The following is a 24420-nucleotide window of genomic DNA, read 5'->3' on the forward strand; positions in this document are numbered from 1 at the left end:
GTTGATGTTGTTTATATTGTTGTCATTAATAGTTGTAATTGATGTCAACATATCCAATGCATAGTTGTGATTTCGCTATATCATTTAACGTGTACCAATATCCTTGGTGTATTGGTAAAGGTGTTCACTGAAGGATGTGCTTCCAATGTTTATCCTTATATGTTTCAGTGGTGGTTCCATTTTCTTTGTAACATATGGTGGATCAATTATTTGGGTTTGGCCCCGTTTGGAGTATATTTATTTATGTTTCGGTCCCAGTAGTTATCATGTAACATGTTGATCATATCCATTGGTACCAAAAATATTGGAGATGGCATAGCATGTTGATTTGCATGAGGCATGTTGTATTGAGAGTAGTCCACATTTTGTAAGAACCCCAACCGGTTCTACCTTAAATTCTAGTGGTTTGACATTTTCTCAAACACTTATCATGCAGGCTATGATACCATTGAAAGAAACCCCTACAGGTTATCCAACCTCCAACTTGCAAAAGTTTGTGTTTTTGAATGTTTGGTTTTTTATTTGCAATTTTAAAATTAAATCAACATAATAACATTACAAACATAAAATATTCTGGAGATGAAATAGAGCTCTAGTGATTCTTATTGAGCATATTATGTAAATATTTACAATGCTTTTCATTAACCATTCATAACCAGCTCGAGCTTTTATTATGATATCTGGAAATATATGGCAGCAATGTATGAACCCATAGATAACAGCTGGTAAGAATTGCAGTGGCTGCCATAATCGATTATGGGGATACTCTTTAAAAATCTGCACTTAAAACCCTTGCACCTTTCAATTAAAATTCCAAAACACTGTAGCAATTTACTATTCACAAATTACTATAGTGTGGGTACCGTAGGAGCAAGATTAAATTCACCTTTATTGGCTTCCAATGATGATCTACAAGTCTGCAATGAATAACCATCAAATATATGCACAAACCCTTGATATTTATTTCACAAATCTGCACAATGAAGACCTCTGAATGAAGCCTTTCCTTAAGCAATAATTCAGTTGATCTCTCACAACCTCAAAACTACAATAGTAATGAAGAATTTTCGTCCTTCAATGCTGAAAATATCAGAAACCCTAGGTTTCCTCGCTCATTTCCCAAGAACTTCAATCAACAAAAAAAAAAAGACAATAGCATTATAACTAAATTTTTCTCCTTAGCTTTTTATTATATTTCCACCATGACTCTTTACTCACAAGTCACTTTAATGACTTTATTTGGTGGCATGCGAGACATAACGATCATGAGAAATTAGCAAATTGGAAATACTATAACATACTCTTTCCCATAACTTTATACTGAACCAGCCCACTAGAATGCAAACAGGGATTAGAAATGTTTTTATTTCATTTAAAGTGACAACTTTTGTTTGTTTTTCCATAGTTTTGGCTTAGGCACCATTTAAAATAAAATTAAGTCATTTAAAGAACTAATTGGTGGGTCATGGCCTCATTGTCCTTTTAAATGATCATTAAAGTGACTTTATTATAAGTTATTTAATATAATTAATTATACTCTTTTTAATAATTCCTAAGTCAACCATTAATTGCCACCGCAAATGCGGTTTTGACAGGTTATCAGGTGCCCTAATAAATATAGTAATCCTCTTAATTGACTTCTATACATAGTACACCTAAGAAACACTCCAAACGAAGGTAATTGGAAACTGCAACTAATGATACTTTGTACTGTACCATGACTGCCTCCAATAGCCATTGCCAAATATAGTAATTGCTAGGATAATTGACTTACTATAATAGTAAGTCCCTCAAACTGACCCAAACAAAAAGTTGATGCACCTAGACTTGGCCAATAATTGCCCTGCACTCCAGAGATGTCTCAAAACAGAAGGTAACAATAAGCCAATGTGCCCTCTATCCAAACGACTAGCCCATGAGGGTCACAGTGATGGACTAGTCCCACAGTCACTGGACTGACTGAAAATGAAGACATTACACATTTCATTTCTTGCCACAATAGAAATGTTTTCGGTGTGACCTATTTCAATTCAATTTTGGCTAACATGGTTGATGGCATCAAGCAATATAAGAAGTGAAAGAATGTCAATTGTTTGAGTATCTTGTGTAATACTTGTATGCAAAGTGAATGTGAATCTAACTAGAGAAGATCCATGTTGATGATTATGTGTGTAGATGCAATTGGTAGGAGACTGATATATCATTTCTATATTGTAGAGGATTAGTGACGGAGTTCTCAATGGTGGATTCAATCTCTTTTCTTATATTTTGATAGTGAGCCTATTTACACTAGCAGTGAACCTATTTGTATTGGCAGTTAGCCATAATCATATTTATGGGTGATTAGCCTGATCGACAGTGAGCTAACCTACAGCTAGCAAACCGGCAGTGAGCCAATCTACAGCTAAAATCATCTTAACCAACGTTCATTTCATGAGAATTAGTTTCTCTATTGTTTTTTCCAGTTTAGGTTTCCGCGTGAATCTAGATGTTCTTTGTGTTAGTGGTTTTGTGTTTTCATGCTTACATCTATTATAACTGTTTGATGTGGTTGCCAATATATCTAAAGCTAACATACATATAATTGTTATTATCATTTGTATGACTTGTGAGTTTACCTACACAATAAAAGTTTTATAGTGTTTGGGAATAACCCATTCACACCCCCCCCCGCCGCCCTCTCAATTATTCAGCTTGTTCAACAAGGGATGCATATTTGAATAACTTAAGACAATTGTGTACAGGGTTTCAAAGTCAGCAACATATTGGTCCAATTTTACAACTTATTTCAAAGCTTGGGATGCAATTACTCTGAAAAATTCTAATGTAGTGGAAAGTCTAGAAGTAGCATTGGGAGCTTATGTTAAAATGTGAAATATGAACCTTATGCTTCCTCTTAGTACACATGTTAGTAAAGATAAATGAGAAATATGCAAGTTGCAAATATATAGGACTTGCTTAATAAGAGTAAAATACTCCTTTTTTAATGGTCCCTTTTAATTTGTAGAAGAAAAAAAATTGTACAACTTCCAACCCATTGTAACACACTAACTTTTTTTCGAAAAACAAGGACTTACTAACATTTCTCATAAAAGCTGACAGGGTCACCCTTCATGGAGTCACTGTGAATTTAACGGAGGACTTTTTAGCCAAGATTACGGGGCTCCCCACGACTGGTCTGCTGACAGGGTCACCCTTCATGGAGTCACTGTGAATTTAATGGAGGACTTTTTAGCTGAGATTATGGGGCTCCCTTCGACTAGTATTAAGTTCAACAAACAGACCAGTATCTCCAATGCTGCCTATAAAAAATTTCCGAAGTCGGATGCTGAGGAGAAACAACTGGAAAAGAATGGAGATTTCTTTGATGTGGAGCAGACAAAGGAAATTTGGCGGGATGTGCTTTGCTATATTCGTGAGTATTTCATCCTTGATGGTAGAAATAAAAGGGCTCATAAATTTCATTTTGTTTTTCTCAATCATTTCAGGCATAAAGATAGACTTTCTTTCCCTTTCTATTTGCGGTTCTCTTTGCTTCAAAGTTTACATGCGCATAGGCAAAAAGAGACGCGTCCTATCTTGCATGAAGGTCTGATTCTTCTCATTGAGGGTTATTGTAAAAATAAATCTCTCCTCTACCCCTTCTGAAAAACATAAGGGTTCTCACTCTAAAAAGATTAAGAAGGAGAGCAGTGTTAAAGGAAAAGAGAAGGACCCCAAACGTAAACCCTTTAATACTCAGAAACATGTTGTGGAAGAGGTCTGAGTCTGAAAATACTGTTAGCTCAGAGAATGATTCCTATGAGGAAGAGGATGGCACGGATGTTGGGGATTCTAGCTCAAATTTGGAAGGATATCAGGAGACCAAAGGAAAAATGGAGAAAGAGAATGAGAAAGACATAAGTGAGGGAAATTCAGAATAGAGCAACCTTGAGAAGGAGGACATTCAGACTGTTTCTGGTGGAGGGGTTAAAGATAAAAATATTTTTATTGAGAATCTTGTCGAGGCGAGAGAGGAAGATCAAATGGTTAATCCTACCGTACCTGATACAGAGATTGGAGGTCATGAAAAGGAGGACCTTGTTCAGTATGACAATCCTGTTGAGACTAGGGAGGAGGAACAGAGGGATAGGGAGGAACATGTTGATATGGTTGGTTCCCCTCCTCATGAGTTTACTGATGGTACCACTAACTCTCCGCAAAGTGAAACCAAGCTCTCCTTCCTGCATTTTGCCAAGCACAAAGCTGACTCCATTCTCCATGTTGATTCTTGGATTTATAATGAATTGATGGGGCTGAAGAAGAAAGTGGAAACTCTGCAACACATCCAGGATTCCGATCGTGCCAATATCAGCCATTTGGAAGAGCAAATGGGAGATATTCGTAATAAACTCAAAAACTATGAGTAAAATCTCAAAATGCTTATCAAGGAAAGTGGAACTAGGATAGAACAGGTCACTTCTAGTATCTATGTTGTTGCTACGAGCCTTAGCAAAAGAGTTAATGAAGAAATTATATCTCCAGAGGGTCCAAGCAAAAGAACTAGGCAAAGCTCGAGGAAGAAAGCCCTGAAAGATGCTGCTGCTTCGGTTGTTGATACCATCCAGGATACTGCTATGATTGGTAAAGAGGTTGTTAAGATGATTACGAAGCTGCAATAGCTGCCTAGGGTTTTTTGTTCTTTGGTTTTGTCTTGTTCTGGTCCTTTTTTCTGGATGTGGTATTTGGTTCTAGTTTTTGGTCCTGTTTACTGGTTTGTGGTCTAAACTATTTTGTGGTTCCAGGTCCCTATAAAACCTGGGTTCTCTTTTTGGACTATGTTTGTGGTTTCAGGTTCCTGTAAAACCTAGTTTTGTTGCTGGTTTCAGGACTTTTCTCCTGGTGGTTTTATTGCTTTATCTTTTCTCTTGTTGTTAAAGGGTCTCGAGGGCCCTTCAAAACCTGCTTTTACCTTAATCTAAAACATTTCTCATAAAAGCAAGGACTTGTGAACATTTTTCCCAAAAACGTATCCACACAATTGTTCTCAGCAAAAATGAAATCATCCAACATATCACCACTCATCCTCTATAGTCCTCAATGTTTGTATCTAAAGATTAAATGCTTTGCACTTGCAAATGTTTTTCAACAATCAAGTAGAGAATAAGTGATTCCATTATCACCCTCCCCACTTGGACAATATTCAAGCCACTTGCGAGAATAATTATGACAATCTTATACTGATCCAACCCTCATCTCAAATAATATTTTAGAAGCTCAGCAGATTTAGTCAATAATATATCACAAGCCTTTTCCAGATTACTCTATGTCAAACAAGATATTATAGAAAGAAAACCTATTTACACTCAATAAGTTTATACTTCCTCCCATAGATGGCAATAGAGAGTTCTGCATTATGTATGGTAAACCCAATATTCAGTTCTGTTATACTATAGAGCCAACCATTCTTGGAATCACACTCTAGTTCTGATCACTGGTACAACACAAATGACAGTGTTCAGATAAACTATAAAGAAGCAGATTTCCTTGTTAGTCGAGGAAAACATGGTACAGGTTGTCCCTAAAGTAATAAAAATTTGATTAGCACTTTGCCTATAACCTAAAAGTGGGAAACAGTTGTACTCTCAGGACTTCCCAATACTTAGCTTTTGTATTTAAGTATGATTTTTGTCCCTTACTATAGGCCTTTTGGTTAGGTGGTGGACTCCTATAGATATTGTACAAGTACATCATGAGGTTGATACATGTGAACTTGAAGATTATCTCTATTTATAAAGCCTTGTCATCTTCAACAACAACAATTCTTCATTGTTAACAAAAGGCAAGCTGGATGATAGGTGCATCTCAAATACATTACCTAATTTTAAAATATGTTTGGAACGATCAAACTTTATGCAAAAACTTAAGATTGTCCAAAGAATGACTAAAAATTCAACCTACAATGTCCTAGGTTTTTCAGTTGTTTTTGTATTAAAATGTGTTATGTGAACAAAACTATGGAAAGCTTTCAGCAAATAGATTTCCTATTAATCACACAGTGCAATTATAAATTTAACCAAATGAATGATATTTACTGAATATTGCAAAATACCTGGCCATGTACATCAGTTGCGATCCCCGAGTTTAAAGGTTCTACATTGATCATAATGTCTGCAAAGTACTCGAGATGCTTAATGAATCTTGGATCACTCAAACTTGCATAAATATCCTGGTGTGAGAGGAGAACAAGAGAGCAACCCTGGCAGCAAGGCAACTAAAATGCAATGAGAACCATATGAAATTTTGAAGGAAAATAATAATAATAGATGCATTCTCAAGGCAAAGACTAACCAACCATGTCTAATGATAAAATGCGGCAATAATGCAAAAAATCTAACACACAATCCTCTGATCCATGGGCAGCAATCTCCAAAAGAGATACATCGTCAATCACAATACAATTGCACCCCATGTTTCTCTCAAGAGAAACACAACCATGCAAGGTCTGGTGTATGCTCTTGTAAAGCTCAATAAGTGCACTCTCTATCATTGCTCCATTGCTACCTTCAATATTTTACACAAAAACAAACATCCCCATTATATAAGATTCTATACCTTGATAGTTTATAAAAACAGCAACTATGAAGATATCAAAGTGCTTGGTCAAGAGATTGGTAATAAACCTATGTAAAACCAAGTGCACTGAAATACATCTGCTCATTATTTCATACCTTTGCACTCAAGGTGAAGTCCATCTATGAAAATGAATTGACCATTATCCCTATAAGATGACAAATTGAATCCCTGTCTAACCAGCAAATCGTATTAAATTAGATGAGCAATTTATGAAAGAGAATGAAATAACACAAAATAGAAAAACACATGGCAAAAGAAACAATGCCCTATGACCCAAACTATTATTGGTAATGATATTATAGTTTTCTATAAGATCCTTAATTATATTTAATATAAATAAAGCCAGTGGCCAACCAATATCATGTCTCCTCCTTGAACACAAGTTATGTATCTGTGGCAATGATATCATAATGTACACTAAGATTATTAAAGTCAGCAAACATGTGACACACGTGACCCTCAAGTTGGTGGCAAAAGATTAGGTTGCATATAGGTTAGGAGTTTGGGTTACTCTAATGTTATTAACGCCAAGCTGGATCGCATTATATCATTGATCATCATGTCTTCTATCATACTGCCTATTTGATCATCGGAGATCAAGGACAATACTTCAATTTGAACCCTACTGTGAAGCTGTTGTTCTTAATTTCTTGGCATAGCAAATATTTAGGAGGCATTCTATTGTCTGCATTCACTTCTATTCTTGGTGTGTTTGCATTTCTGATAGTCTGGACCTTAACAAAACCATTTATGTATTTTCCTCAGAAACCAATTCTTACATGCCATCAATCCAAAAACAAAGCAAAAAAAACAATCTATAGTTTATAAAATTAATTTACTTACAATATATATGTATTATCTAACAAGAAAGCAATAATGAGGCAAACAAAAAAAGTCAACTGGTTCCAAAAAGAGTACAAGCGAAGTCATTTCAATTGTAAATTTATAAAATGGGTCAAATTGATATTATAAAGTGGATTAAAGGTGACATGAAGGGAAAAGACAAGAGGACAAGAGAAGGTAATCAGTGTAACCCGAGTGCGAGCACCCGGGTCAAAACCCCGGTGCACTCGGTGTGCATAAGCACCCGGTGCGGGTGCATCATGCACCCAAGCACCCCTGCTAGCCGCTTTTCTGCCGCCGCACCAGTCAAGGACCCCAGTGGGATGTGGTGCTTGGGTGCTTCCCAGGTGCGCAGGTGCGCCTCGGGTGCTCGCGGGGTGTGTCGAGAAGACGCCCAAAAAAGTTTTTAAAAAAATACTTTTTGCATTTTTTTTTGTTTTTGTTTTTTAAGTATGCTAACCCTAATTGGGTGTGGGTCCCATGTGGTCTATTTGAAGGCTTAATAAGACCAATAGATCTCATTTTCATTTCACCATTTTGGAGCAGCAAGGAGCTAAGTGAGAAAGAGTGTTTGGAGGAGCTTGTGAGAGATTACTAGGTGGTTTTGCAAGGGATTGCAAGATCAAGAGGAGCAAGAGGAGCAAGAAAGTTTGATTTGGCAAGTGTCTCCTCAAGTTCAAGCCTTCAAGGTAGGGTTTTTTTTTTATTTTACTTAGTTTTTTTGGTTTAAAAAATCAATTTATAATTTTTAAATTTAGTATTTAGTATTTAGTATTTAGTTTTACTAAGTTACTTTCAAGTTTCAAGTTTCATTCTTGAATCTTGTTGATACTTGAATCTTCTTAGTTCTATGATTTTTTATTTTATTATCTATATTAATTTTTAGTTTTTTCATTGTTCTTAAAATAAAAATATGGCAATATGGCATATGCTGAAACGTATTTTTATACGTTTCAGCATATGCCATATTGCCATATTTTTATTTTAAGAACAATGAAAAAAACTAAAAATTAATATAGATAATAAAATAAAAAATCATAGAACTAAGAAGATTCAACTATCAACAAGATTCAAGAATGAAACTTGAAACTTGAAAGTAACTTAGTAAAACATTTCAGCATATGCCATATTGCCATATTTTTATTTAGTATTTACTTTTAGTATTTAGCTTCATTTTTTAATACTTTAAATTTTTAAATAGTAAAGTTTTAAGTTTTAAATTATTTTTACTTGGGCTAAAATGTATCATGATCATTTTTATAATTTTATTTTCATTTTGTAAAATGCAGTTTTATAAATGGCTTTTAGATCCAGTCAAAGTGCAGAAGACATGGAAATTAATGAGCCAAGTGCATCTGATTATGAGCCTGAACCTGAGCCTGAAGGAAGTGATCATGGGGCTGATGTAGGTGGTCAATCTAAGCCTGAGGAAGAGCCTCCTTATGTTGCACCAGGGGTGCCTTCTACTGATTGCCCTTCAGAGATTTTGAGGAAGTATGCTAGGGGTCCTTATGACCCAAAGTCCCCTCTTAAACAGTTTGCTATAGAAATTACACACCCTACACCTTCAAGGGGTGGCACACGCAAATGGAAGTGCAATATATGTAGAGCAGAATGGTTTGGCAGCATTACAAGAGTTAATTCACACCTATTTTGGAGTGGCTATGGTGTGAACCCATGCATGTTCTTGTCAAATCCTAAGAATGTCAAATACAGAATTGAAGTGAATAAACTATGGGGCATTCCTGATGATAGTGTTGTTCTAGTGCCTAGATCTTTGTCTGCTAGGCAATAGGTACAACATATACAGCAGTTACAGGGGCAGCAAGATACATCTACTCGTATCTTGCATCAAAGAGCAAGGGCTATGTCACCTACACCATCATTCTCCTCACCTATACATAGTTCAGCAAGGGACAGCAGTAGGGGGAAACGGAAAGCAACTACTAGTCGTACTAATAGTAACCCCATTGCTCATTTATTTAACACGCATGCAAGGGACCGGTTAGATGATGTTGTTGGTGATTTCTTCTTTGCCAATGGCATCTCTACACATGTGGCTCGATCTCCCTATTTTGTGAGGATGATGACCATGGCAGTGAATGAGGGAGAGCCATCATATGTGCCACCAAGTGACCACAAGCTGAGGACTACAGTGTTGGATAGAGCCTATGACAAGGTTGGGATCTTGATGGAGCAAATGAAAGCATGTTGGATGGAGTCAAGTTGCAGCATTATCATGGATGGGTGGATGGACATTAGTCATCGTCCACTCATCAACATTATGGTTACATGCACGGAGGGCCCATTTTTTTTTAAGGCAGTTGATTGTTCAAGGCATTGTAAAGATGCTGATTTTCAGTTTCATGTGCTTAGGGAAGCCATTGAGGAGGTTGGACCGCAAAATGTGGTCCAAGTTGTGACAGATGCAGCACGTGTGCAAAGCTGTAGGGAGGCTTGTTGAGGCAGCTTATAGGCATATTTGGTGGACTCCATGTTGTGTGCATGCCATGAACAATGCACTCAAAGACATGGGAAAAATAGAGTGGATTAGAAAGGTGGTTAATGATGGGAGAGAGGTGCAGATGTTTATTTGCAATCACCATACATCACATGCACTTTTCAGGAGCTTCGCAAAGAAGCAATTCCTAAAACCAGTTGAGACCAGGTATGCATCATATTATATTCTCTTGGAGAGAATGATTGAGTTGCAAGAGCCATTGCAACTCATGGTTATGACATAAGAATGGAATCGATGGCCCGAGTCCAGAACAGAGCAAGGGAAGAGGATAAAGGAGACAGTGAAGAGTGATCAGTTTTGGAGTGATGCAAAATACATAGTCTCCATCATTACTCCAGTGTTTCAGGTGATCAGATATGGAGATGTAGATTCACCTAGCCTTGGAGAGGTTTATGAGTGCATTGATTCCATGCTTGGGCACATGAGGGCTGCTATGCGTGAGAGAGACCCCACTCTAGCATTCTATACGAAGCACATTGAGCCTATCATTCACCGTAGGTGGGAGAAGTTGAACACTCCTTTGCACATGGCTGTTCTTTCGATGCATTGCCAAAATGTATGATACTGCGACTGCTAGTGAGATTCGCACCGAGTGGCCCGAATTTGCTAGTCTTTCAGGTAGTCCTTAAATCTTGATTCAGTGCTCTAAACTCTTTATAATTATAAGTTCTTTTAATAATTAATTGTTACTTTACTTACAAGTTATAACTTTATTTAAGTTATTTATAATTTTAATATTATGTTGTAAACTTTAAAACTTGTAACTTGTAGGATACTCGGATATTGCAAAGGTGGATCTCAAAACCATGGCACAAAAGAATCCCATTTTGTGGTGGAAATGTCATGGGTCACAAAAGTTAAAGATCACCTCACTAGCCATTCGACTACTTTCTCAGGTTTGTAATACTAATAACTAATTCCAACCCTTTACAATCTTAACTTGAAAAGTTTTACCTTGCTGATTTTAATTTATGATTCATTGATTCAATAATTATTAATCATCGATTTACCATTTATCATTTGTTACAAATTGTATGAACATTTTTTTGTAACTTGTAAGTTGTAACGTTCAACTTTGTTATCTCAGGTGTCTAGCTCCTCAGCTGCAGAGAGGAATTGGTCCACCTATAGCTTCATTCACTCTGTTAAGAGGAACAGACTTACCTCTAAGAGAGCAGAGAAGTTGGTTGCTGTACATGGTCACTTGCGGCTCAAAGATCACAAGACACGCGAGTACAAGGAGAGCCCTGCAGCACGATGGGATGTGGAGCTAGAGGATCCAGCTCAGATTGATGAGGATGTTGATGCAGAAGCCAATGTAGGGCTAGTTGGTGTTCTTTTAGAGGATCAGGATCTTACCCAAGAGAAGTCTAGTAGTTCCAGTGATGAGGACTTCAGCATAGGGGATGATTAGAGAGCACTTGAGAATCATCCACTCTCATTATTGGCATTTTGTCATTTTGTTGATTATACTCACTTTGATATGGCTATGATACATTATTATTATTTCACTATTTCATGCTATTCGGCTCATTGTCATCATGAGCATTTTTATGATATATGATATTCATAAAATCATATTTGAACAATGAATTTTGAATCTTGCATGTTGAACTAAGTTAATTTGTCAAATGGTCATTAGTAATAGTAATGGTTATGAAATTTCAAGTTTCAAGTTTGAACTTATGGTTTGTGAATCACATTTTAATTTTCTCAATTCATTGTAGTCGACTATATTTGGTATGTTAATGTTACATTGTTATATAATATATTGAAGTATCATTTCATAATTAGCATTTTCAATCATATATATTAATAATATTATATATATACACTATACAACCCCCTCCCCCCACTCCCTCTCCTCCCCAACCCCCCCCGCTCACCCCCCCTTCGCTCCCCCGCCGTCGCACCCTCGCCGTCCCTCTGGCGTCCCCAAATTGAGGCTATTTTTTTCCCGCACCCGAAACTCGTCCCAACGTCCCCCCGCACCCCTGCGCCGAGGTAACACTGAAGGAAATTGAAGGGTCACTATTTTGAGCATTAGAGAGGGATGAGGAGTTCATTTCGGCATGCTTGAATATTGATTTGGTTTGAGATTTCTCTTTGAAAAATTAAGAAAGCTTCAACTTCTATTCAGGATCCAAGGACGCAAATCCTCAAGTTCTTCTTTGGTGGATTGGATGTAGCCCGATTCATCGTCTGTGGTGAATTCGCAACAAAGTTCACAGTTGCATTTCAAGCTCTTTTCTGATTATCCAATTTGACTATTGGCACTATTTTTAAGATTGGTTATTTAATCATGTTATTGTATTCCTGAATTTATAACACAATAACGAATTCTAGAGCATTGCTGGTTATTTACTGGTTAATGTTGTTGGTTATTATTGCACAAGTTCTCTGTTTATGTTTTTGAATTTTATTTGAGAAAAACTGGAAATGAATACTCAGGGAGGATATTACAGTGGTATTAGAGCTGGTTTTTCTTTCCAGTCTGTGAAGTTTATCAAAGATAAAATTAAGAAAGGTTTATTTGGAGTGATTATTATGAGATTTCAAGAATTCCCAAAGTAAGATGGGCCAAATTGTGTTGTAACATCCCGATTTCCCAGGTCTAAATTAACATATAACATACTCAAAGAATACAGTTATTACTTGATTTCATAGGAAGACAGTTATATCATTCATGTTCAAGTGAATAAGATTTACCGTTAAAAATCAATTAGACAAAATTTCTTAACTATAAACTTGAAATACCTTCAAATGAAATTACTATAGAAATTGAAAACCACATACCTCAGAAAACTGAGATTAAAATCAATTAGGGATGCTTCTGTAACCACCCGAGTTAGTCCACAAATACCTCTATAACAATACCACAAAAATGACTTCTATCCAATATTGTTAAACCAAAATCAAATGATGATTATCGTTAAATACCATTATATAAAATTAGGGCATCACATACCATTGTATCAATTAGGGCATTCTTTACCTTCAGTTCATTTAGGGCTTCTGATACCACTAATTCACTTAGGGCTTCCGCAACCACGGATTCAATTAGGGCTTTCGATACCACTAATTCAAATAGGGCTTCCAATACCACGGATTCAAATTAGAGCTTTCGCTACCACAGATTCAATTAGGGCTTCTGATACTGTTGTATCATGTAGGGTTCTAGCTGTCACTCAATCAATTAGGGCTTCGGATTCCCTTTCCTTCTGATTACTTAACTGTGACAGTAACTCAAGATTAGAAAATATACTTAGAATCGTTATTCATATAAATGAAAGTAAAATGACGGTAACAATGAAATAATTCAATTTAATCTTACTTCATAAATAATAGTGATAATACCTGTTTCCGATAAACAATTGAATGCATGGCTTATCTCTATCTGGTACATGTTCGATAACTTGAGAGAGGTGAAACATTGTCAGAGGCTTAACTACCCAACCTCCGACCACAATTTTATCCCCACACAATCTCTAACAAGAAAGACACTCCCTACCTGGAATAGGAAGGGGTCATCTTGCCATCTACTGGGCTTCCTGGTAATTAACTCACCATATGACTTGGCAACAGGAGATCACAATAACAGGAATATGCATGAGCTCTTAATTAATTCATATTAAATGATAAATATTGAACTGTCATAACTGATACTGATTCATTTAATTACAGATTCCTCTCTTTCACCTCGTCACCCTTTCTCTTGGCTACACAGCTGGGTGGATCCCAGGTGTTAGGAATTCTCAGAACAACCGATTCAATCAATTAAACATGCATCCAGCATTTCACACATTATGAATACATAATTATGTTCTTTAAAGATCTCAAAATTGAATGTCTAATTAATTAACTCCCCCTCTTCACCATATTGCTTGGTGAGTTCCATGGTGTTTGGATTCATAATAATATTTTCATCTTTGTTTGGTATGAATGAATGTATAACATTCTAAGATAAATTTAATTGCTCACAGCTTTCATTGCATTTCTATCTCTTATATGCATGATTGATACACTCTTATGAATTAAGAAACATCTATGATATAAAAAAACAGTTTCCAATAACTAGAAATCTATTACTGCCCAACATGATTCAGTCTATGATTATATTAGTTCCAATACGTTGGACATGATATCATATTCATCTCTGGATTGAGTATAAATGGAAGAATTTAGATTCTAAACTTCATTGCATTTCTATTCTTCATATTGAGACAGTTTATGGTTAAAGGGACGATCAACGATATGAACATACTTGGTAACCTAATATCTTGTAATGCCTATCTTAATTCAGTCTATAAATGATGGCTACGAGATTGGGATATTGTTAATGTGAGTTTTGTATCACTTACATAACATATTAGCAATTGAACATTTGATATGGAATATCAAACATACAATTCCTCTCTTGAAAAGTTATTGCTCATGGGATATGAGAATAACTCCAATGTTCCTTACTCTTGTGGATACTCACTCAGTTTTATCGATGTGATTTGTTGGTAATCATGTAGGTGGCCTTATGCTATTCATTCAAGGATGACTTGGACTTTGGTGGAATGATGGTGATGGTGATGGTGATGGTGATGGGTTTGTGAAAGCTAAATGATGTTAATGGAAAGTGATGGTGGTGGAGGGTGAATAGTTCTTTCGACTGGTGTTTTTCTAACTTTCTTCTCCTAAATTCTAAGTCCTAAATTACTTGCTATCCTACTCTTACTCCTATGGATGGAAGACTAGCAAATGGACTGGGATAGAACCTAAAGAGAGCTGACCAGCGGCCTCACTTCCACAGGTGCAATGATTTGAAAGAATAATAAACTAGTTTGCCACACAAAGCTTCCCAACCAGCCGCTAGGATGCTAGTGGTCTAGTATTGATCCCTATCAAACATTTACCAATGCTACCATACAACTATTCATCTACTTTAACCTCACTTAAACAACTTCAAATGAAATTTGCTTCAACAACTTGAAAGGAAATTTAACTATGTGGAAGTAGAAAACATGCAATAACACCCAATGTTCTTAATCACCATGCAAGTCACAACAATGAAAAAGAGAGCAATTTTGGTATTATCTTCACAACAATTTCTCCAACACTTTACAAATGAGAGCAAATGGTCTTATATAGGGGCCAAAAATACAACGAACGGTGGAAATCAAAATAAGATCAACGATCCAGATAGGATTCTCAAAACCCTAATTAGGGTTGCCACCCCATCGGCCACTGAAAAGTTGCCACCTCATCAATAGACCAATGAAAAAAGTGCAAAAAGTGGCAACCAATGTTAAGGCACCAAAATGATGGCCAATAAAAAATAGACACTTGTCCTATTCTAGAAGAAAGGGAAATTGCCACTTGGGCTTACATCAAATGATCTTCTAATATAAATCTTCCCTTTTCTTTCATTTTCTTAGCTAAGGCAATGAACTTAGCTAGCCTTTCGTTAACTTCTTCCATAAGAGGACAAGGTGTGTGCTTCGCCCTGAGTTTCACTGACTTCATCACGCTGCTTGCTGCTTGCTACTTGTAGCATCTTTTCATGATCCTTCTCATATTCTTTCGCAAATCCAATAAGAGCATTGAGAGAGAAAAGGATGCTTAGATGCTTCTTCCTAATGGCAACCTTTTCTAGCTCATCCAATCTCGATCCAAGTCTTATCTCATTGATATCCTCTTCTCTGATGTCTTCAAAATCAAGGGTTACTCTGTTGTCGCTCATCATAGTCGTATTGGAAGTGTCGATGCCTAGGCTATGATGTGCAACTACCTTTTGTATATCCTTTTATTGTACTGCCATCGGTATCGGTTATTTTCTTCATTTTCGAGAAGGGTGTTTTGGGCATCATATCCTCTTTGTCTTTCTTAATGTTTGTCCCCTTAGGATTCTTGCTTGTACTAACATCCTCCATCTCGTCGCCCTATTACGGGATGGTAAAGTGGTGGACAATTACATTAGCAGAATCAAGGGAGGCAATCCTTAGACTAGAACGAACGAGAGAAATCTGCTTAAGGACCCCTTTCAACTCTAAATGATTTGAAATTACCTTTACCAATAACCAAGGGGGATTGTCCTTCCTTTAGTCTGTCCTTCATCCGTATCATGTCCACTGCATCGATATTGGTGTCGATTATTTGCTTCATTTTCAAGAAGAAGGGTGTTTTGGGCATCATATCCTCTTTGTCTTTCTTAGTATTTGTCCGCTTGGGATTCTTACTTGCACTAACATCCTCCATACTCATCGCCCTATTACGGGATGGTAGAGTGGTGGACCAGAAGGCAAGTAGAATCAAGGGAAGCAATCTTTAGACTAGAACGAAAGAAGGATGTCAGCTTAAGGACCCCTTTCAACTCTAAATGATTAAAATTCAACTTTACCAATAATCATACAACGACTTTTTGGAATTAGGACTAGACCTCAAGAACTTCAAATCCACCTGCAAATCAGAATTTTACCATGTAATTCACCTCCAAATAAAATTACCCAACGTAGGGCCAAAAATCGCAGCTTCTTGCAAAAATCAGAACTTTATCTTCCACAAATTTTGGCTCCCACAAAATTCGGCTTTCTACAAAATTTGCCTTCCACAAATTTTGCCAAGTAAGAAGAATGCAGATCTGCTCTTGCAAAATCACCAACACCCTGAGAAGGAGAAGTGAGAAGTGAGGAGGAAATGGGAGAGAGGCCTCCTCTTATACCCAACTTTCTTACTCCCCCCAAGCTAGCCGACTTGGACCCTGGGAGAAAGAAAAACAAATAATTAATGCAAAATTATGACCCACAATTAAATACTTAGCTAAATATTAATTTTGCCAAAATGAAAATTGCTTTTTTAAATTGCCAATTAGTTTCAATTTGCAAAAAAAAATTAAACAATGCCTTGGAGATGTTAAATGCTTCCATTTAATAAGGATTTAGTTATTAATACGTCATTAAAATCGGATTTTGGCTAATCAAAAGCCATTTTTTCAATATTAAATTACCAATTTCATTAAATGGCAAAAACGTTTTCAAAGCAATTTAATCCATTTAAAGCCAAATTTTGCAATTTTAATTCCAATTGATTTTGCTAAGCAATTTTAGCATTTTAACACAAATAAAATTATTTCTCTAGAGCCTAAAAATCGATTTTGCAATTTGACTTCACCATCACAAAAATTAATTAAGATTTTCCAAAAGACCAAATTTAACAAAAATTTCATTTTTTGAAAATTATCCAAATTTTCAAAAGAAAATGTCTAAGTACAAAATTCACAATTTTACCCTGCAAAGTTGGAATTAACTTCGAAATTTGTTCGGCCTAAGGATAGAATTGGTGGCTCTAGAAAATCAAGTTAAAAAAAATCGGGTGAAAATAAACTAAGTCTCTCCCATTGGCCTGAAAGTGTCCAAGGCTCAAAATTCTCGAAAAATCAAAATTGTTGGACAATCCAAAAATTTGCTGAGGCGATAAAAAAAGAAGGGGGGGCCACCAAAATTTTGGGGCGATGGTGTGAAAACCTCACAACATCTAGCATCAACCCAAAGAAATGTTCCTGAACATTTCAAGAAATAAGTAACTTAGAACAAAAAACTTAGGATGGCCTATCCAAAAATCTACTTAAGGGCGAGCACTCAAAAGGGAAAGAACTCTCAAGTTGAACCTAAGCACTCTGACCATAAGTTACTCACGTGTGTGCAAATGATTTATTCCCCACCCGACAAGAACTTGATAATCTCTTAATCCATTAAACTTAGCTATTATAATATCCTTACTTCAAAAGCAACCTGGATAGAGCCCCACTGCCAGTCAGGCGTCTATAGCCCCGACAAAGTTATCGTTGTGGCACCACAATCATGGTTCTACGGTCTACCTTTAGTGATTATCTTTATAGCACCGGTAGAGATGATTGCACACCCTTGAACAAAATTTCATCTTTATTTTCACTTTGATACTACTTTTTCTCCTTTCTCATGATATTTTCTCTTTTTTCTTTTTCTTTTCAATCTTTTGTTTGGTTTGTAGGCAATGAAGCTTGTGGAGGGTTTGAAAGACCACAGTGGCGCTAAAGCAGGTGTATGATTTTTACCAAGTCAATTTAACTTCAAAATACCAAGAACTCAAAGCAATTAAGTATGAGTAGAATGTTGTAACCATGTCAAAGATAACTTAGGAACCTCTATCAGGTCTAACCCAAATCTAGTAAAAGTCCTATCATAGACCAACGACTAAACACATCCTTTAATCTTTGAACCTTGTTAAATGTATTCGAGAAATGAACAAGGCAAACTTTGTTTTGTCACCAAAAATGTAAAATCTACACACCTCGCCCACGAGTGACAACATGGACCCCCCGTTGCACTTGCAAAGGCCCAAAACCAAAACTGCTCCAACTAAGGGAAGAGTAAAAGATCTCAAGTCAAATGACCTGATGCAAATTTTACTCAAGCTCCCTCACAACACCTAAACTAAACAACTAAAAGAAAACTACTCTAAAGAACCGAAAAGAAAACTACTCTAAACAACTAAAAGGGAAACTTTAATCTACCCAACTGAAAGGAAACTTAAACTACTCTCCGAACCAAATGGTCGAAGACAAACCTACCCTAACTATGTACAAGACTCTAAAGGGACAACACTAACTGATCTGATATATACACTAGATCTAACATGGTTTCTCAAGATATTCAAAAGTAACAAGGTTTGGGTGATAATTCTCAATCTCGCAAACTCATCCTTGTACTCTAAAAAAAATTTGGTCATCTCAAACTCAAACTCTAGAAAATTAATATGCAAGACCAACAACTGAGGCAACTCATAGGGTCCATGATTAATCCAAATACAAGTTGCTTCTCCAGAATTTCCATAATCAAAATAAAAACTTTCAAACCTTTCATCTTTAAAAGCAGAGAAAGAAACAACCTGGCATGACTCAAATTCAAATGGAGCCTACAAAATCTCCACGGTGTCAAGAAGTCGAAGTTGGTGGTGAACCATCCCAATAGCATCAACACCAAATTGTTCTTTATTTTCCTTTTCCATGGAAGCAACTTGATCACCACTTAACAATCCTTGCATATCCTCGTCAATAGAAGCTTCATCATCTAGCATGTAATTTCCATTTGAACTCTCTTCAGGAATATCTTGCCATTCTTTATATAGACTCTCACTGAACATAGTACCTTCAAGACTGATAGAACCATCATACATCTCTGTGAGTGGCCCATCAACTTCCATTTTGAGTGGCAAATTTTTTGGAGGTCGGAGTTGATGGTGAATCATGCCACTTGCAACAACTTGATCACCTTGAAGTGCTTCGGGAAATGACTCCTTTTGTATTTCTTCTATAGGATCTTCAAGCATCCCCCCAAAGAATGTGGTGGAGATAGCGCCTTGCATTGGTTTATCAATATTTTCCTCATACTTGAACTCTCTTGTGATATCTTGTAATTCCTTGTTCAACTTTCCCACTTGATTATCTTCCTCTTTAAGGATATTTGAAACTTCTTGCAACCCATCCTCAAGAGTCACCCCTTGAATTATGCATGAAGGCTCACCAAAGATTTCCTCTTCGTCCACCTTTCGATGTTCCATTTGTAGTTCTTCGTGTGTCTTCATCTATTGATCTTTGCCTACCATCCTTTCTCTCTCTGGGATAAATTCAATTGTTTCCTTGATTTTCTTATCAACCTCTCCACCTCCTGATATAATGTGTGAAGGTTCATCCACTCGGTTATCTTGAATATCAGAATCAACCATATCCTCTTGATAAATCTTATCTTCTTCATTCTTTGGTGTCCAACTTGAAAGCTGAAAGAAATTCTTACCACCCCCTACTGATATTTCCTCATACCAACCCAATTGAAACTTGACCAAGTCAATGGTGTCTTGGCAAGATGGACAAGTAGAGTCTGAATATATGAGACTATGTGCAAGGCACCAATAACGTTTTCCACATATGTTTTTTGGTTCCCTATTGATATCTTCTTTGCAAACAAAAAAATCTTCCTCCAAATTGACAAAGACCGCAGGCTCATGTATTTGTGAAAAAGAAAATTTTCCTCTTAACGCCATGTCCACTCTTAAGAGAAACACCAAACAATCCATCTCCCCATGATCCGTAGTACCATGTATCCTACATTTCCTTGGTGCTACAAGTTGAGACAAATTCAATGGAGATAACCTTTTGTTCAAATCAGACCAAATGGGATGAACATCCACTCGCCTATCCATTGAGAAACCTTTCTTTCTTTTTTTCTTTTTTTTCTTTTTTGAATTTTTTGATTTTTTGATTTTAAAAGAGATCTCTCATCTCAAATCTAACCTTGAAATCTCATTCCCCAATCTCTGCTCTGAATTTTCAAGTTGACCGAAAATGAAAATCATTCAGCCCTCCTAGTGCCAGATAATGTTGATGCGAGTTTTGTATCACTTACATAACATATTAGCAATTGAACATTTGATACGGAGTATCAAACATACAATTCCTCTCTTGAAAAGTTATTGCTCATGGGATATGAGAATAACTCCAATGTTCCTTACTCTTGTGGATACTCGCTCAATTTTATCAATGTGATTTGTTGGTAATCATGTAGGCAGCCTTACGCTATTCATTCAAGGATGACTTGGACTTTGGTGGAATGATGGTGATGGTGATGGTGATGGGTTTGTGAAAGCTAAATGATGTTGATGGGAAGTGATGGTGGTGGAGGGTGAATGGTTCTTTCGACTAGTGTTTTTCTAACTTTCTTCTCCTAAATTCTAAGTCCTAAATTACTTGCTATCCTACTCTTACTCCTATGGATGGAAAACTAGCAAATGGACTGGGATCGAACCTAATGAGAGCTGACCAACAGCTTCACTTCCACAGGTGCAATGATTCGAAGGAATAATAAACTAGTTTTCCACACAAAGCTTCCCAACCAGCCGCTAGGATGCTAGTGGTCCAGTATTGATCCCTATCAAACGTTTAACAATGCTACCATACAACTATTCATCTACTTTAACCTCACTTAAACAACTTCAAATGAAATTTGCTTCAACAACTTGAAAGGAAATCTAACTATGTGGAAGTAGAAAACATGCAATAACACCCAATGTTCTTAATCACCATGCAAGTCACAACAATGAAAAAGAGAGCAATTTTGGTATTATCTTCGCAACAATTTCTCCAACACTTTACAAATGAGAACAAATGGCCTTATATAGGGGCCAAAAATACAACGAACGGTGGAGATCAAAACAAGTTCAACGATCCAGATTGGATCCTCAAAACCCTAATTAGGTTTGCCATCCCATCGGCCAATGAGAAGCTGCCACCTCATCAATGGACCAATGAAAAAAGTGCAAAAAGTGGCAACCAATGAGAAGTCACTAAAATGGTGGCCAATCAGAAATAGACACTTGTCCTATTCTAGAAGAAAGGGAAATTGCCACTTGGGCTTACATCAAATGATCTTCTAATATAAATCTTCCCTTTTCTTTCATTTTCTTAGCTAAGGCAATGAACTTAGCTAGCCCTTTGTTAACTTCTTCCATAGGAGGACAAAGTGTGTGCTTCGCCCTAAGTTCCACTAACTTCACCACACCGCTTGCTGCTTGTAGCATCTTTTCATGATCCTTCTCATATTCTTTCGCAAATCCAATAAGAGCATTGAGAGAGGAAAGGGTGCTCAGATGATTCTTCCTAATGGCAACCTTTTCTAGCTCATCCAATCTCGTTCCAAATCTTATCTCATTGATATCCTCTTCTCTGATGTCTTCAAAATCAAGGGCTGCTCCGTTGTCACTCATCATGGTCGTATTGGAAGCGTCTATGCTTAGGCTGTGATGTGCAACTGCCTTTTGTATATCCTTTTATTGTACCGCCATTGGTATTGGTTATTTTTTTCATTTTCGAGAAGAAGGGTGTTTTGGGCATCATATCCTCTTTGTCTTTCTTAGTGTTTGTCCCCTTAGGATTCTTGCTTGTACTAACATCCTCCATCTCGTCGCCCTATTACAGGACGGTAAAGTGGTGGACAATTACACTAAGAGAACCAAGGGAGGCAATCCTTAAAACTAGAACGAAAGAGAGAAATCCGCTTAAGGACCCCTTTCAACTCTAAATGATTTGAAATTACCTTTACCAATAGTCAAGGGGGATCATCCTTCCTTTAGTCTGTCCTTCATCCGTATCATGTCCATTGCATCGATATTGGTGTCGATTATTCGCTTCATTTTCAAGAAGAAGGGTTTTTTGGGCATCATATCCTCTTTGTCTTTCTTAATGTTTATCCGCTTGAGATTCTTACTTGCACTAACATCCTCCATACTTGTCGCCCTATTACGGGATGGTAGAGTGGTGGACCAGAAGGCAAGTAGAACCAAAGGAAGCAATCCTTAGACTAGAACAAAATAAGTATGTCAACTTAAGGACCCCTTTCAACTCTAAATGATTAAAATTCACCTTAACCAATAATCATATAGCGACTTTTTGGAATTAGGACTAGACCTCAAGAACTTCAAATCCACTTGCAAATTAGAATTTTACCATGTAATTCACCTCAAATAAAATTACCCAACCTAGGGCCAAAAATCGCAGCTTCTTGCAAAAATCAGAATTTTATCTTTCACAAATTTTGGCTCCCACAAATTTCAGCTTCCACAAAATTCGGCTCTCACAAAATTCGGCTCCCACAAAATTCGGCTTTCCACAAAATTCACCTTCCACAAATTTCGCCAAGCAAGAAGAGTGCAGATTTGCTCTTGCAAAATTGCCAACACCTTGAGAAGGAGAAGTGAGAAGTGAGGAGGAAATGGGAGAGAGGCCTCCTCTTATACCCAAATTTCTTACTCCCCCCAAGCTAGCTGACTTGGACCCTGGGAGAAAGAAAAACAAATAATTAATGCAAAATTATGACCCACAATTAAATAATTAGCTAAATATTAATTTTGCCAAAATGAAAATTGCTTTTTTAAATTGGCAATTAGTTTCAATTTGCAAAAAGAAATTAAACAATGCCTTGGAGATGTTAAATGTTTCCATTTAATGAGGATTTAGTAATTAATACATCATTAAAATTGGATTTTGGCTAATCAAAAGCCATTTTTTCAATATTAAATTACCAATTTCATTAAATGGCAAAAAAGTTTTCAAGGCAATTTAATCCATTTAAAGCCAAATTTTGCAATTTTAATTCCAATTGATTTTGCTAAGCAATTTTAGCATTTTAACACAAATAAAATTATTTCTCTAGAGCCTAAAAATTGATTTTGCAATTTGACTTCACCATCACAAAAATTAATTTTCTTCAGCAAAAAATAATTAAGATTTTTCAAAAGACCAAATTTAACAAAAATTTCATTTTTTGAAAATTATCCAAATTTATACAATTATATCCAAATTTTCAAAAGAAAATGTCTAAGTACAAAATTCACAATTTTACCCTGCCAAGTTGGAATTAACTTTGAAATTTGTTCGACCTAAGGATAGAATTGGTGGCTCTAAAAAATCAAGTTAAAAAAAATCAGGTGAAAATAAGCTAAGTCTCTCCCATTGGCCTGAAAGTGTCCAAGGCTCAAAATTCTCAAAAAATCAAAATTGTTGGACAATCCAAAAATTTGCCAAGGCAATCAAAAAAAATGGGGTCCCCAAAATTTTGGGGTGATGGTGTGAAAACCTCACAACAATTATATTCATTGAAATAAAGATATCCAACAGTCTTCTAGCTCTCCGCGGTCGGAATGATCCTACTCTCCCGTGCTAAGAATCCGTGGATGATAGATAGTGTGAGGGTGAAATGGTAAAGAAATTTCCCAAGATCAAACAAGCGCAGACAAGTATAGTTCAGAGATAATTACAATCTCTACATTGCGAAGATTGCAGCAAATGATTTGCCACAAACCCTATGAACTGTTTAATCCGACATGTCGTTTTGTCTACTGTGAATTCATTTCGATACCTTTTATCTCGATTAGGTGATGAGGAAATTTTATAGCACAGAAATAACAGGACACATTTTGACTCAACAACATCTAAATTATACTTTAAAACAGCTCTCGATTCTCAGATAAATTCGGCCCTAGCAGATATGTGTTTGTTGTGCTTGTGTGATACAACCAAGAGACTCTATAAAAGAAAGAGAGGCTCGACTCTCCGGCTTCCATCAGTTACAAGAATCCTTTTGAATTCCCAAGAAGTCTATACGAAACATAAATTCGATTAAACATGACAAACAATAATCAGTTAAAAGAAAGAATAATAAAAAGAAGAGAATTGAAAGATTAAAATTCAAAACTTATAATAATACAATTATTATAAATCGAACATTATTATAATCTTATTTGTAACATTACTTATTAATTATTAAATTATAATGGTGCCAAAAATCATTTTATTTATTAAATGCATATATATAAATTATTATTAAAATAATATGACAAAAGATAAATTAAAATCCTTTAAGATA

General features: G+C 36.3%; 1 protein-coding gene across 6 annotated transcripts in view; it reads right to left on the reverse strand.

Annotated features, from left to right (window-relative positions):
- ELP6 (elongator protein 6) overlaps window positions 1-24420 on the reverse strand; it is a 141858-nt gene that overhangs the window by 62681 nt on the left and 54757 nt on the right. For 4 of the 6 annotated variants that reach the window (XM_089828456.1, XM_089828426.1, XM_089828448.1 and 1 more), the window contains 3 exons: window positions 6711-6783; window positions 6335-6543; window positions 6092-6253 (listed from right to left, as the gene is read on the reverse strand). In XM_089828456.1, the coding sequence (XP_089684582.1) occupies window positions 6092-6253; window positions 6335-6543; window positions 6711-6783 (444 nt within the window). The remainder of the gene's footprint in view (window positions 1-6091; window positions 6254-6334; window positions 6544-6710; window positions 6784-24420) is intronic. The other 2 variants (XM_089828431.1, XM_089828440.1) reach the window with 1 other exon arrangement.

This window comes from Cupressus sempervirens, chromosome 1, assembly GCF_028749045.1.
Source record: "Cupressus sempervirens isolate cs-2001-9-10 chromosome 1, ASM2874904v1, whole genome shotgun sequence".
In the NCBI taxonomy this organism is placed as follows: Eukaryota; Viridiplantae; Streptophyta; class Pinopsida; order Cupressales; family Cupressaceae; genus Cupressus; species Cupressus sempervirens.